General features: G+C 29.1%; 1 protein-coding gene across 1 annotated transcript; it reads left to right on the forward strand.

The window, feature by feature from the left end:
• The first annotated feature begins 15,376 nt into the window (after window positions 1-15,376).
• LOC120188091 (protein DMR6-LIKE OXYGENASE 1-like) lies at window positions 15,377-17,324 on the forward strand. The gene is made up of 3 exons (XM_039191619.1): window positions 15,377-16,302; window positions 16,980-17,227; window positions 17,261-17,324. Exons 1-2 carry the CDS (start codon window positions 15,397-15,399, stop codon window positions 17,223-17,225), a joined length of 1,152 nt encoding a protein of 383 aa, XP_039047550.1. The 5' UTR covers window positions 15,377-15,396; the 3' UTR covers window positions 17,226-17,227; window positions 17,261-17,324.
• Window positions 17,325-17,655: the final 331 nt, after the last annotated feature.

Raw genomic sequence — 17,655 nt, forward strand, 5'->3', positions numbered from 1 at the left:
GTCCCAAATATTATGGTTTATTTCCATTTCCTATTCTTATATGTTATGTTATTTGCATTGGATCCTTATCCTTGCCATGTTTGTTATTTTACCAATAAAGTTCAATTCTTTTTATTTATTTAATCATAAGATTGTATATTTGATTCGTATGTTGTTTCATAAATTCATTATATTATTTATATTTATATGATATTTGCATAAACATGTTTATATATATTTTATATACTATGGTATATTCCTTATTCCAATTTACTTTATATATTTTTTTAAAATTTACATAATACGTGTTATATAAAATTTATATTTAAGTTTTTTTAAATTATTATTTTTATTTATATGATATACTAAGGTAAGGTATGAATAATTTTTATAAATATTTATATATCGGTTTACCATTAAGTATTATATATTATTATATTTATGTGATGCATGTACATACAGTTTAGGTTTTAATTTGAATTAATTGTATGATATCCTCATAAGCACTACTTGATTCAAATCAAAAAATTTGACTAATGGTAATATTCGTTCATTTTAGGATTATTGTGAAGTGACTGTCTTAACGTATAGATATACTTTCGATAATTTTAAATGAAAGTGTATCACATTAATGAACCCTAAAATTGATTACTCCTAAAATTTGGGGATGAGAAAAAATAAATGTTCATCTACTTAAATTCGTCGAGAAAATATCGTTATACTTATAAAAGTCTGATCTCGACGTCTTTAAATAATCAAATATACTTCTTCTCTCTAAAAAGATTGGTAATCTTAAATTTAATTTGTTTTATTTTATTTTATTTATGCATTTGAATTAGAATTAATAACTTTGGGAATGAAATTGTAATATTTCTTTATTTCGATTGGAGTAGGAAATGACTACTTTAAAGTATGAGAGGTTGTTTCTTCTCGATAGGAAATAATAAATATTATTATGTTACGTTGTAAAATTCAAAGAATATTATTTGCAGGGATCTTGAATTAAATTAAACTCAAATTCGTAAAATTCATTGCAAGACACTAATTAATCAACTAGTTACCGATTTAGGGCGCTGTGGGGGTACTAATCCTTCCCCACGCGTAACAGACTTATGAACTCAAATTTTTAGTAACGCATATCGTAAATTTTTTGTTTTAATTAAAATTAATATTTTTATTAAAATGACAAATATGTTGTGGGTGCCTAATTACACCTTAATCAAAGATTGGTGGTGACTCCTCGAATCATGTTTTATTTTAATTTTAAAAGGATACCCCAAATTAATTGAGACCACTTAAAAACAAATTTGTTTTATAAAAAATCGTTTCGAAATTCTTTTAAAGTTTGAATACACGAATCTCTGACATCACTGTTAATAGTGCAAAAGCACAACATAATTAGGGTTGTAAAACAGGTAATCGGTAAGGTTTCAGTCGGATCTTGACAGGTCGGTAAAATCGGATACAGGTCATTCACGTTGATTTGACACCAGATCCAGATCGGGTTTCAGGTCAGGTCAAATCAGTTCGGTTATTTTCAGGTTGATTTGACACCAGATCGGTTCAGGTCGGGTCATTTTCAGTTCGGATCGATTTCAGTTCAGGTCAAAACAATTCAGGTCCGAAGCAGATGACAAATATGTTGTGGGTGCCTAATCACACCTTAATCAAAGATTGGTGGTGACTCCTCGAATCATGTTTTATTTTAATTTTTAAAAGGATACCCCAAATTAATTGAGACCACTTAAACAAAATTTGTTTTATAAAAATCGTTTCGAAAATTCTTTAAAGTTTGAATACACGAATCTCTGACATCACTGTTAATAGTGCAAAAGCACAACAATAATTAGGGCTGTAAAAACAGGTAATCGGTAAGGTTTCAGTCGGATCTTGACAGGTCGGGTAAAATTGGATACAGGTCAATTCAGGTTGATTTGACACCAGATCCAGATCGGGTTCAGGTCAGGTCAAATCAGTTCGGTTATTTTCAGGTTGATTTGACACCAGATCCAGATCGGGTTCAGGTCGGGTCATTTTCAGTTCGGATCGATTTCAGTTCAGGTCAAAAAATTCAGGTCCGAAGCAGATAAATACCATGTTAATTCAGGTTCGGGGTTGACTTCAGTCGGATCTCGTTCAGATCGGGTCACATCATTGACAGATAAAATTCAGGTCGGATGTTTATCGGATACGGATTGAGTTCAGGTCGGGTCGTTTTCATTTTTTTTTGGATTAATTAATTTTTCATCTTTCGTGATTGTTGAATTGGAAGTTGTAATTGTATTGATTTCGAGTAAAATAAGAGAAAAATAAATAATCATGGATCAATTTTGTAAAAAAATAAAATTAATGACAAAATTGAAGAAATGTAAAAAAATTACAAATAAAATGTAAAATTAAAATATAAAATTAAACACACACATAGGTAAGTGACTAAATCAAATAAATTTAAAATGTAAAAAGACTATCACTAATGCATATATATTTGTAATAAAAGAGTGGGCTTACATTGGGCCTATCTAAATTAATGTTAATGGACTAGCACTATTGCAAATGGACTTATTTTTGGGTTTTATTATTACTTATTCATAACAACAAAATAAATGGGCTATTAATGTGAATTAATCTAACATGCAACTAAAATACTAATTATGCAAATGAAATTAATATGACATGTACTACTATTTATGAACCATATAATAAGGAATGTGACATACTAATTATTTAACACCTAATTAATCATGTTTTATATAATTTACATTTAAATAATTTTATTAATTTTATTAAATAATTTTATATATGTATGTATAAACCATGTATATATATATATATATATATATATATATATATATAAACTATATAAAGTAAATTACTTATATAGTTTATAGAAACACTATACATAAACTATATAAAGTAGTAAAATATATAGTTTATAGAAACCTTAAATCATAAACCCTAATTCTAAACTTTAAACCATAAATACTAAACCATAAACCCTAATTTAAATGGACTAACACTAATGCATATATATTTGTAATAAAAGAATGGGCTTGCATTGAGCCTATGTAAACTAATGTTAATGGACTAGCAATATTGCAAATGGACTTATTTTTTAGTTTTATTATTACTTATTCATACCAACAAAATAAATGAGCCATTAATGTGAATTAACCTAACATGCAACTAAAATACAAATTATGCAATTTAAATTAATATGACATGTACTACTATTTATGAACCATATAATATGCAATGTGACATACTAATTATTTAACACCTAATTAATCATGTTTTATAATTTACATTTAAATAATTTTATTAATTTTATTAAATATTTTATATAATATGTATGTATAAACCTAGTATATATATATAAACTATATATATATATATATATATATATATATATATATAATATATATAAAGTAAATTACTTAGATAGTTTATAGAAACACTATACATAAACTATATAAAGTAGTAAAATATAAAGTTTATAGAAACTTAAATCATAAACCATAAACCCTAAACTTTAAACCACAAACACTAAATACTAAATCATAAACCCTAATGTAAATGGACTAGCACTATTGCATATATATTTGTAATAAAAGAGTGGGCTTGCACTGGGCCTATGTAAACTAATGTTAATGGACTAGCACTATTGCAAATTGACTTATTTTTTAGTTTTATTATTACTTATTCATAACAACAAAATAAATGAGCCATTAATGTGAATTAACCTAACATGCAACTAAAACACAAATTATGCAATTTAAATTAATATGACATGAACTACTATTTATGAACCATATAATATGCAATGTGACATACTAATTATTTAACACCTAATTAATCATGTTTTATATAATTTACATTTAAATAATTTTATTAAATATTTTTTATAATATGTATGTATAAACCATGTATAGTATATAAACTATAAAGTAAATTACTATATAGTTTATAGAAACACTATGCATAAACTATATAAAGTAATAAATATATAGTTTATAGAAACCCTAAACCTAAATCATAAACCCTAATTCTAAACTTTAAACCATAAATACTAAACCATAAACCCTAATTTGAATGGACTAGCACTAATGCATATATTTGTAATAAAAGAGTGGGCTTGCATTGGGCCTATGTAAACTAATGTTAATGGACTAGCACTATTGCAAATGGACTTATTTTTGGGTTTTATTATTACTTATTCATAACAACAAAATAAATGAGTCATTAATGTGAATTAACCTAACATGCAACTAAAATACAAATTATGCAATTTAAATTAATATGACATGTACTACTATTTATGAACCATAATATGCAATGTGACATACTAATTATTTAACACCTCATTAATCATGTTTTATATAATTTAATTTAAATATTATAATTTATTAAATAATTTTATATAATATGTATGTATAAACCATGTATAGTATATATAAACTATATATATATAAACTATATAAAGTAAATTACTTATATAGTTTATAGAAACACTATGCATAAACTATATAAAGTAATAAAATATATAGTTTATAGAAACCCTAAACCCTAAATCATAACCCTAATTCTAAACTTTAAACTATAAACACTAAACCATAAATCCTAATTTAAATGGACTAGCACTAATGCATATATATTTGTAATAAAAGAGTGGGCTTATGTATTGGCCTTTGTAAACTAATGTATTTCCAAAATTATTTATATTAATAATGTAAAACGTTAATATATATACATAATAAATAATTTCATTATTAATATTATTTGTCATTATATAAATTAAACTATATAATTTATATAAATTAAACTATATTAATTTCCTTTGCATTATTAATCATGTTTTATCTAATTTACTTTTAAATAATTTTTAAATTTTTTAAATAATTTTATATAATAGGTATATTTATTAATTTAATTATCAAAATAAATATTTATTATAACATTTAAAAAGTAATCATATTAATTTTTAATTACATCATAAACTAAAAAACTCATAATTTTATTAAAATCTTATAATTTCATCCATGGTAATATATAAGTCTGGTAAATCAGATCAGTTCATTAACAAGTTGGATCATTTACAGGTCAGGTTGAAAACAGGTCAGGTTGAAAACAGGTCAGGTTAAAAACAAGTCAGGTTGAAAACAGGTCAGGTTGAAAATAGGTCGGGTAATACCAGTTATTTACCAGGTCAATCTCGGGTTCGGGTTCATATCAATCGGATGCAGTTCGGGTTCGGGTATCATATTTTCAGTTCAATTCGGGTTCAGGTCATTATCAGGTCGGATGCAGGTCGAGTTCGGATCCACAATTTCCAAGTCCAACTCGGGTTCAGGTCAACACCAGTTCCGACTCGAGTCGGTTTCGGATCGCCACAGCGCAGGTCAAAAATAGTTTTGACTTGGGTCGGTTTCAGTCAAGTTTTACAGGTCGGGTCAACTTTTTACAGCCCTAACAATAATGGTCAATCCCTCATGAACTCTTTATATTGTTTAAACTTTATATATTTTTCTAATTTATGAATGGAGAAAGAGTTGCCTAATAGACCTTATGTAAAACAAAATCATTATTAACCTAACATCATTTTGAACTGTGTATCTCGATGTATTCGTCTAATATATAAAGAGAATATAATATATTTTTATATTTTAGTTAAAATACAAAAAATTAAAAAATTAATTAGGCAAGAAAGCCTAGGTTCCCCATCTAGGTACCAACCACTTAATTTGCACGTTGGGGCTATACCCGAAAATGCACATAGTATCTCAAAACCACCATTGAAACACTATTATATAAATAACAAATAGAATAAATTGCATATTTAGTATCTAAATTATTACTTTTGTTCTAGTTTTGGTACTTAAATTTTATTTTTTTCAAAATCATACCTAACGTTTTAGTTTAAGTTTCAATTTGACACTCCTCTGTTAATAAATTAAAAGAACTATTGGCATGACATTTTTATTTTTCTATCAATAATGGCGTGGCATTACCTTATGGTGACACATCAATATCACCATTTACTTTTAACGGTGAGGTACCAAAGTGAAACATAAACTAAACATTAGGTGTGATATTAAAGAAAATAAAGTTTAAATACTAAACTAGAACAAAAGTAATAGTTTAAGTGCTAAACGTAAAGTTTACCCTAATAAATAATAATACTTCACATATCTAACAACTTATTTCTTTCCTGTTAGTTTGTGTCAATCTAATCATAATGAAGCAACACCAAGAGATTGGGAAGCTGCAGAGTGTATAGTTATGATGTCAGATTTCAATTTTTAATTTTTTTAAACTCCAATAATTTTAAATAATTACATTATAAAAAAGCAATATAAATACAATATAATATAGAGAGGAACAAATTCGAGAGGAAATATAGAGAGGAACAAATTCGAGAGGAAACTATGGGTCAAATTGATTAAATTTAAAACTAACAATATACTGAAAGTATATTGTTACCTTGAAAGATTATTTCAAACTAATGTACACGACACCCTTTTACTGATTTTTTTTTATTTTTAATAAAAAAGTAAACTAATGTAACAAAAACCACGCATCTAATACATGTATTATTTGAGTTAGAATCTACTTAAGCTAAGGGTAAAATTTTTAATATTATACTTTTTTTAGGATAATTGAATATCATTTCTTATTATTGATGTCAGTCGTTTATTTTCACTCGTTCAATAATCATAGAAAAATATAAAATTAAAACGTTTTACACGGTGTACTTGTATTATATTTGTGTTTAATATTTTCATTTATTTATTAATTGTGTAATTTTTATATTCACAAAGCTTGGGAAAAATAAAAGACATTCAAGAACGTAATCTCCTAAACCTAGGGATATGGGTATAGAGAGCATCGAGGTGGGAAAGACCAAAAAAAACTTCAAATAATTTGGTTAACAAAAAAAAACAACTGAAAATATCAAATTCTCGCATTTATAAATAGAGTAAATTGAATTTGGAGGGTCGTCTTTGTCTATGCAGTACTCAATTTAATTTAGTCGATCAATAGATCGGATCTCAGTGATTAATTAAAAAAACTTAAAATAATGATATATTTGGTAAGTCTGAAAGTACAAACTTAACATTAACAATACAATATTAAAGAGGGTGACATGGATCCCTAACCCATGCAATGAATGGAGTATAAAATGACAAAATGAAAGCAATATATATTATTTATATAAAAGCAAAGCACGAGAGTCACAAGTGTAATACTTTTGAACCAGCTTGGCACCACCCCAACCACACATTGCCCCACATTTGAGGTCCCAAAAGGGTCGCTTCTGGTTAGCTTTGTGTTGACTTTTAAGACCATTAGACCAACCCTAAGTCACCCTCATGGATTCCAGGGAAACAAACAATATTTAAGGGCACAAGGAAGGGTGGGGGACCCTCAAACCTATTCTCATGGCCCCAAAAAAAGAAGAAAGAAAGAAAGATCGGAGGTCGATGCAAAGAATTTGTTTATGGAAACAAAGACCCATTTTTGACCCTTCAAAACAAACTTTAATCATTTCATCTATATCTGATTCAACGTTTTCAGTGACACACGTAAAATTTTATGTTAAGAATGAATTTATAAAATTTTATGTTAAGAACAAAAATAAATTATTAATACAAAAATACAAAAAAATATATATCTAAAATATATGAAAATTTAAAAATATCAAGGGTGATCGTCACCAGCCTCTCAATTTGCAGAAATATCTTAAACTTGAAAGCTTGAATTTTCTTGTGTATGAAAGGTGATAAAAAACACTACAGCATAAGGTCAACATAGGGGATGAAAATTATCATTATTAACAAACAAAATAAGCTCTTCGACTACCTATTTTTATTTTGGTTTCCTTTTGTCAAACCCTAGATTAATACTATACTGAGCAAACATGCACGTCATGATATTTATAATCGTATACATGCATTAATTTCCATATATATACATATATGTTATAGTATATTAATATATTTTTAATGATGTTATTGGTCAACCTGCCAAGTAATGGATATGGATACGCTTAAAATGTCAATGTTTCCCTCCTTATTTCTCAGAGACTTCATGGAGAAAAAATAATGTTCTTGAGTTATATTTGTATGTTTTTCAAAGTAAATTTTATTCATAATCCGTGATGTTTTAAAATGAATATTTTCAATTTTAACATGAAATAAAAAAGGCATGTGATATTTTCTTTAATCACATGAACCTACACATGGATTTGATGTGTCATATTCTGTGAACAGAAGGCTAAAACTCAATACACATCGGCATAATAAAATAGCAATACAAAATTAATGATTTCCCAACTAATTTGATGCCAATTACAGCAAATCTGCAGTTAAAAGTTAATGGGATATCTGGGTAGCTTTCAAGTCACATGGCATCTCTTTTCAAATTAAAAATTTGTTCCATAATCAATGATGTCCAGATTTCCAGTTCATCAACACTAGTATTATCAAAATTAATGATTTCATATATATGTAAGTTAAAAAGTGCCATGTTACATGTATCTCAATTATGAGTCGATCCATGACATCATCCATCAACGAATTTAAAAACTTGATTTTCAATTTAAAATTTAACAATAACATTTCACCTAATATATATATATATAGGATGACAAGGAGATGAGCGTTCATCAAAATATTATCATTATCTTACCACCAAACTTGAAACCACAAACCCTAGTGGTTTAGATCTAGTTGATTATTAATTATATGTTTATACATATATTATAATAATTATTTGTTGTTTTGACGAAATTTACGAGTAAATTAGATGCTTATTGGTTGGTCGGTTGATCTTACGTATAGTCACGAGCACGAGCTCTATTTGAAGTCTGCAAAATAAATCAGTTTAAACCAATAGCAATCATGTTTTTTATATTGTATGTTAATGGAAAAATAACTAAAAATAAGTGATATGAAAAAGAATTGCAACTTGTCAACCCTATGTTTGATGTGGACAATTTCTTTATTTTTTTTCTACCTATATCGTCGTGTTTTGTTTTGGAAAACCATGGATTCGTTTGGTTTTTCGATATATGATGGGTTTTTTCTTAGGGTCCATTACAAAACAGTTTATGCCTACGTTGTAATTTTTTTCCGAATAATTTGAGATAATTATAAAATGGTATTTATTTATAACATTAGATAGGGCAAGGCACTCTTCATTCTTCATTCGAAACTAATGAATGTCTTGAATGGTCGGGGGTTTCTACCTTGTTATCAAAAAGAGTTGGGTTATTAACAATATACATAAATCCTGCAGAAACTGTAGCTGTTCGAACTTAAAACCTCTAAAAAATAATATTCTCTTTTTACCACCAATGCCACTTAATGGATTTACCTACATAAAAGTTATTATCTCTTTAATAGAAGCTGAAGTATCCTAAATTACAATAAGGGTTTACAATTATATATCATCGTAAACTAAATACATAATTTGGATATTTTACTATAACATTGAAACTAATAACTTTAGATCATATAAGGACCATACATGAAAAATGTTAAAAACCCAACCAAAAGACTCAAAAAAAAAAGATACAAACAAATCTGGCCACATCGTTAAACAAACCAAAAAAGTTTATTAATCTATTAAAAGACCATTGAGAATCGTAAATCAGAATCAAGCATTGTGAGAAACTATCCACAAATGCGCGTATTCAAAATCAATCTGAGGATCCATATAAACAGTATTATAAATAAGCGTAATCTTGAGTTGGTGTCGTCAAATCCAACTTTAAGAAAATATAAAATAAAAAGAATGACCAAATGACCGAGAAAAAAAAGATGAAAAACATGTCACAAAGACATAATTATTTTTATTAAAAATACTTTTAAAATAAACAAAGAAAGAAAAGAACCGACAACCAGCATCTTGTAATAAAACTAGTGCCTCTGTTGGTTAAATAACTTCAAAAAAGAAATTAACTTGATCAATAAAAAAGGGCACAGACTCTAAAGAAGAAAACGTTATGTTTATCTTCTCTCTACACATTGTTATGATTTCATGAATGATTAATACAATTAATTGTATTTGGATAATTAATGTAATTGATTATTAAACTAATAATTATTAATCATAGTGATAAAACATGTTTCATTTGAAGTTAAAATTTTTAAAATAATATTATGAAGGCAGATACTCATAATTCTTAAACATATACTACAAAATAGACCTGAATTAAAAATATATATATATAGGAAAATATAGGAAACATGTATCTAATTTGATTTTTTTTCACATGGATACCTTAAAATAGATAATAATATTTTATACAGAGTTGACAACAAAAATTAGTGGTGTGGTAATAATTAAAATTTTGAGAAGTATTGACTATTGAGTATAACGTTTTTTTTACCAATAATAAAAACCCATTCAATAAATATTTCTAGTGACAAAATATAGGAGATAAGCGTTCATTAAAATATTTTATATTTGTTTAAAAACAAACTGATGGATCAGATGTCCAAATTGAAATAAATAAAAGAAAAATAATATATTATTTTATAGTGTCTAAATGTAGGACGGAGACCCTACTGACGATGAGAGCATGCAAAAAGTCAGAGCCATAAAATAAATGAGAGTTATTTCTTTGATTTAGTTCAGTTAATATATAATTTTTTAATAGTTCGAGCTAATTATAAGATATTATTATTTATAATTTTTTAATCAATTGACAACATAAATTTTGTAGACGAAAATATTTGAATTCAAAACTTTTAAGAAGAACAACATTCTCTTTTACCACTAAGGTCACCTGATTAAGGATGTAAATAAATATAACGTTCAACGAACTATTCATGAACCATTCATATAATGTTTGTTAATTAAATTAAATAAACGAGTATGAATAAAATTTTTATGTTCATTTAATAAACGAACAAACACAAAGAGAGTATGTCGGTTCATTTATATTCATGAACAAACTTGTTTGTAAGCTCGTTTATCCTATTCACATTTTCTTTTGATTATTTTTTTTTACATTTTAAATATTGGTGAAGATAGACTAAATTGAACACAAGATAAACTTTGAAACTCAAACCATAATACTTAAGGAATTTAAAGACTAATGGCATAATGATGTAAGGCTAACCAGGCTTCTTCAATAATGGAGAAGTTGGCAACCTTGTTGTTTCCCGATCTAGGAGAGACACCAAATGATACACGTTGAATTGGAAGTAATATGCAAAATTAAAGAAAGAAATGATTAAAATAGAATATGAAAGAAGAAGGAAAATGATAAGAAAAGGAAAGGGATAGAAATGTTATCAAAGATGGCTGCGGAAGTATTATAAAAGAATCCTTCAAGAATAGATGAATTCGGCCTCCAAATAATGTTGATAGACGAATGCCTTGATGATGATTGAAGGATAATTTAATGGTGAAAAGATGAAGATGGCAATGGAATGGTAATGGAATTGGCGTGAAGGTGATGGACTATGGTGATGTTATAGGCGTGAAAAATGGTGATGGAAGATGGTGATGAACAGATAGTATCTTATAAAACTAAGAAGGAACCAATGCTATAAAGGAGCAAAGACCCGTTTCTTATAAGTTTTATAAGGGATGGTATGAAAGGACTTTGACCCACTAGTTATAGAAACTAGGAACCATAAGTATCAAAGGGAAGGGATGACGTCACAAACTTAAGAATTAAGCTTGCTTAATCGATATAGTTCTAAAAAGAACTTGAAGAGAGAATAATCTCACTAAGAGTTTAATTTATCAAAGGGTTGTTGTTTACATTGGAAATACAATAGCCTATTTATAGTTTTCAAAGGGTTTAGGCCGAATAGACACATGATGGTTCAGCTAAGGTTGAAACCCCTTTGAAAACACTTGATTTTTAATGAAAATACATAATTTTAATGAAGATAAATGCTCTTGGCCAAATGGTTATGTGTTGGTTCGGCACTAAGGATGTTTTGAATGCATTTGGAAGTTATTTGGGCGCCAAAATGAAGAGGAAAGAGTCTTTGGCCGAATAGGAAGCATCCATTGGTGTTTTGGCGCCAATTTGATGTCACATGGAGTGCACATGCTTGAATGATGCACATGGCAGCCTACTTGAACACACATGGGTCTTCTTGCAAGGCTTTGGTGAGGTTGCAACCATAGGATGATGTCTTGAAGTTCATGGGCAGCCCAAAGATGAACTAGCTTCAAGGTAAGCTAGGTGAGTGTATTGGTAGCTAACTAGGTGAGTTATAGCTTGATGAACTCAAGCTAGTTAGCTTTGGTCTTCTCAGCTCCTCAGCTACTCTCCCAGCTACCTTTAGTCCACTTTTCAACAATTTGGTCCAAAGCTCTCCTCCATCTAAGTTCAGCTACATGCTAGCTCCTCCAGCTAAGTTGAAGCTCCTTAAGTGATGAAATGAGTGTCATAACGTTCATGAGCTAGTGTGAGCTGCTATGCTTGTCCATTTAGCTAACCAAGATACCATAATATGCCTTGCTTTGTGTTTTACCTATAGGAATCAACAAACAAACCAAGTAAGCAATGTGTGAGCTCATTTAAGGTAAAATGCATGCTTTCGTGAGGTGTTTGAGTGATATGAGCTATAAATGATCATCTAGAAGCTAAGATAACATGTATATAAGCTAGATAAAAGGTATTGGACGTTCATGAGCTTTATGAAAACATGTAAGAGCTAGAAAAGAGATGCATACATGCAAATGAGCTGAAGAAACATGGATTTAAAGCTAGTGAGCTAATGTAAACATAACATGAGCTAGAATAACATGACATGAGTTAATGAATGAATGAATACACGCTGCCATGATATGTAAATGATATGCAAACATAATAATTGAATCTAAAACATATCTAAACATAATATAAAGCTAAATAAAGATGTGAAAACATATGTTATGCATGAAAATCATATAGTATGCAAGTGAATGATAACATATTATTCTTCAAGCATAGTTTAAGATGCAAATGTATGCTCATAATAATATATAGTATATAAATGAGTAAATATAATATAAAGTAAGGAAGAACTCCCTTAGATTGATCTTGATGGATCTTTAATGATGTGAGTATGTCATGCAAAAAGTTGGTGCTAGACAGGATCACATCACATAATTTTAGTATTTTCCTCTGATTTGCAAGTAAAAGAATAAAAAGAGTGTTGGTTGCCAACATTAAGCGAACATTAAACAAATATGTTTTCAAATGTTAAAAAAATGTTTGTGAACCTTAAACGAATTGAACAAGAATACCTCCAAAAATAAACAAACGAAGCGAACATGATATTGAAAATTAAAACGAACACAAACTAAAAATGAATATGTTTAAAAGTAAATAAACATACATGAACATAATCTTTTTCGTTCAAATCGGGTCATTTGCTCCGGTAAGTGTGACGTTATGGGATAAATGGAAAAGAATATTTAGAGATAAAAAAGAAAAGGAAAAGCAGTACAATCAAAATTTTTATGTTCATTTAATAAACGAACGAACACGGAGAGATGTATGTTCGGTTCATTTATATTCACGAACTAACTTGTTTATTGGCTCGTTTATAAGCTCGTTTATCCGATTCTCATTTTATTTTTATTTTTTTACATTTTAAATATTGGTGAATGTAGATTAAATTGAACACAAGATAAACTTTGGAGTTCAAACCATGAAACCTAAAGAACTTAAAGAACAATGATGTAATTTCACTATTTTTTTGCAATTTGTAAGTAAAAGAATAAAGAGTAAACTACACCGTTCATATCTAAATTTTACTCTCTCTCTTATTTCACTCTGTACTTTCAATTTACTCACTGAACTTTTGAATTGCTCTTGTTTTGGTCACTCTAAATTATTTTATTATTCTTTTGGTATAACATGGCATTTTTTTTATTTAATATAAAAATAATTTAACATATAAAACTAAATTAGAGAGTGGTCGTCACTGTTCGTCGTCATTGGACGTCACTGTCGACAGCCGTAGATGATGGTCGTTCGATTTCAGATTTCAATAGTTGCTTTCTCTCGCCACCCTGAGTTTGAATTTTACCTTTATCTTATCGGAACATGCTCCGAATCCAATCAAAAGTGAGGAAATTGAAACGCTGATGGTCGTATATGGTGGCCATTCGGTACTAGATTTCATGGGTTGCTTTGCCCCGATCCTCTGAGTCCGAATCCGACCTCAATTTTGTTGGAACATGCTCCAAAGTCAACGAATTAGAGATCGAAAGTGAGGAAATCAAAATGTTTTAGTCGAGATTCACGAGTTTTGAGATATTTTTTCGTATAACAACCACCAAATTCATACTCAACGTGTCAAAGTGAGTCTCTTGGTACAATATGGGATCAATTGGCTGCTGGTTCTAAAGGCCAATGGTGGTCGACAATGATAAGAAATGACGCTTGATATCTTTTTAAATTTAATAATAATAAAATATTATTTTAATATTTATGTTAAATCATTTATATTTGATAATAAAAAATGTCACATCATATAATAATAATAAAATAATTTGTAGTGATCAAATAATGAACAATTCGAAAGTTTAGTGAGGAAATTAAAAAAATTAAAAGTAAAGTGAGTGAAATGCGAGAGAGAATAAAATTCAATGATAAATGGTGTAGTTTTTCCATTAATAAAAAGAGCGATTGGTTGCCATCACTAAGCAAATATTAAATAAACATATTTTCAAACGAAAATACTCGTGAACGCTAAATAAACTGAATAAAAATATATTCAAAAATAAATAAATAAACATAATATTAAAAATTAAAGCAAACACAAACTAAATATAAATACATTTAAAAGTAAATAAATATACATTGACATATATTTATTTCGTTCAAATTCGATTCATTTACTCAAGTGTGATGTTATGGGACAAATGGGGAAGAAGATAAATTAGAGAGAAAAGAAAAAGAAAATCAGTTCTAGGATTGTATTAATGTCGAGGAAATGAAAGATTTGACTGATTATTTATTAGGTTTTTATAGTTCCCACCTGGGTACATGATTTTGACTCACTATTTGTCAACGGTTTTTCGTTTACACAATGGAGGGAACCAGTCAGTTCCTGGATTCCATAAACCCGAAGCCGGTTTCCCCAAAACTTGTTCCTGTTCCCCGGGATGGACTTAATGGGTGAGTAGGGATCGGTCCTCTTAAAAATTTTAAATTTATATATGTTTTAAATATTTTTTTATAATTTTTTAAATCATATTTTTATCCTCTAAAATTTTATAAATTATATTATACTTAAAATTTATAAATTTACATCTCCTAACATAAAATTTTACTTTTGTCTATTATTTCTCTCATCATGATTATCATCTATAAATACATCCCTAGCACCAAACCCTTCCTTCATATCCTGTTTTCACCTTCAAACCTATTAGGTTTGCTCATTTCTTTCCATTTCCATGCAAAAACATTTACGTTTGAAGACAATAACTTCGTGCTTTTATCGACAGAGAATATTCATGTCTACCCCTGCAATGGCAGTGGCAGACGATTATGAGTTCCAGAAAGGAGTGAAGCATCTTTTCGAGAATGGAGTTAGCAAACTTCCAAATAAGTATATATTGCCTGTTTCGGATCGACCCAATGTACATAAAGAGAACTCGAATGTGGCTGAGTCTAGTCTTCAACTGCCGGTGATCGATTTTTCGGAGTTACACGGCCCGAATCGATCCCGAGTCCTCGACTCGCTCTCCTCTGCTTGCGAGGAATATGGGTTTTTTCAGGTGGTGAATCACGGCATCGCCATTGATTCTATAAGGAGCATGATCGATGTGAGCGGTAGGTTCTTTGGTCTTCCGTACGAGGAAAGAGCAAAGTACATGTCAACCGACATGTCCTCGCCTGTTCGATACGGGACTAGCTTTAACCAGATAAAAGATTCAGTGTTTTGTTGGAGAGATTTCTTGAAGCTCGTCTGCAATCCGTTATCCGATGTTCTTCCTCGTTGGCCTTCTTCTCCGATTGACTTCAGGGAAGTGGCGGCTACCTACGCGAAAGAAACCAAGTGGTTGTTTTTAAAAATGACGGAGGCTATCTTGGAGTGCCTGGGCGGCGCCACCACACCAGAAGACGATGAAATATTGAAGCAATTCAAAGATGGAAGCCAGCTAATGGTGGTTAACTGTTTCCCTCCTTGCCCTGAACCTGAACTCACCTTGGGAATGCCGCCGCACTCCGATTACGGATTCTTGACACTTCTTCTCCAGGACGAAGTCGAGGGCTTACAAATCCAATACAAAGGGAAATGGATCACCGTCGAACCAATGGCAAATTCCTTCGTTGTCAACGTCGGGGATCACCTTGAGGTAGATCATATTTCTAGTCCATTTTTTTGTAAACTACTTATATAATCACCCATCTATTCTTGCAGTTTCGTTTTGGCCATTTGTTATTAAAAATAAATAAAAGTCCTAACGTATCATTATAAAGGACTCCACATCATCAATAAAAAAATAAAAAATTAACATTCATTAATTCTATTTATTTTTATTTTTAGTTATAATGTTAAAATTAACCCCTCCGATATTTATTATAATAGTCATTTTAGCTATTTTATTTTTAAAATATTTTTTTGCTTCCAATATTTCATTTTTGGATTAAAAATACCCTTATGTTTGACCAAATAGTCACTTTTATCTTTATTTTTTTAGAGTATTTTGATTCTTAACGTTTTGTTTTAAGGTAAAAATTTCTCTATTTTAGAACGTTAATTTTTTGTTAACTAGCGGTTTCCATCCATAGAGTGATTTTTATCCCAAAATAAAATGTTGGGGGTCAAAATACTCTAAAAAAAGAATATGAAACAAAGTGATTATTTAATCGAACGTTATGATTTTTTTTATATTATCTCAATTTTTCACGATAGGCGGCCAAAACAGAACTATAAGATAGATGGGTGACTAAATACATAGTTTACCCTTTTTTTTGGTTTTTCAATGGCTAAATTAACTCTGAACCTGAAAATGATCGTTGTTATTTGCAGATATTCAGCAATGGGAGATATAAAAGTGTGCTGCACAGGGTGGTTGCGAATCCGGCAAAGCCACGGCTATCGGTGGCGTCATTGCATAGTCTGCCGTTCGACTGCATGGTTCGACCGTCGCCTAAACTGATTGACGAAGAAAACCCAAGGCGTTATAAAGACACAGATTTTGCCACTTTTCTTGAATACGTTTCGTCTTGTGAGCCGAAGAAGAAGAATTTCTTGGAGTCTAGGAAATTGACATGAAACCTATTGGAAAGTGGAACCCAGAAATTGGAACGAAAACTAAATATTTGTGTTGACTTTGGAATATTATAATTAATTAATGTTGACAGTATTAGTTGAGATGCATGTATAATTAATTAAGATATCACCCTTTTTTTAATACAATAATATTAAAAGGAAAATGAATTTAAAATGCTAAATAAATAATCTTTACTCCTTGAATATAAACACGGTTATTTTTATCATTAACGCTGCGTTTGGACGAGTGATTAAAAATATATATATTGTTTTATTTTTTATACAAATTCACACCCACGTTGCTGTGTTATCTCCCAATTTATTTTAATTTATTAAGTAGCTCCGGTGAAAAAAAGAATATTACTTTCTTTGAAGATTATAAGTTTGAGTGGCAAGTTAATAAATAATTGGTAAAAAAAACATGTAAAGTCCT

The sequence above is a fragment of the Hibiscus syriacus genome, unplaced genomic scaffold (genome assembly GCF_006381635.1).
Source record: "Hibiscus syriacus cultivar Baekdansim isolate YM2019G1 unplaced genomic scaffold, ASM638163v2 tig00116938_pilon, whole genome shotgun sequence".
Classification (NCBI taxonomy): domain Eukaryota; kingdom Viridiplantae; phylum Streptophyta; class Magnoliopsida; order Malvales; family Malvaceae; genus Hibiscus; species Hibiscus syriacus.

Excerpts from the sequence above, each read along its gene's own strand:
- LOC120188091 (XM_039191619.1), top strand. The coding sequence starts at position 15,397 with ATGCAAAAACATTTACGTTTGAAGACAATAACTTCGTGCTTTTATCGA. Across the intron at positions 16,303-16,979 it reads ACGTCGGGGATCACCTTGAG|ATATTCAGCAATGGGAGATA; the intron begins GTAGATCATATT and ends TGTTATTTGCAG.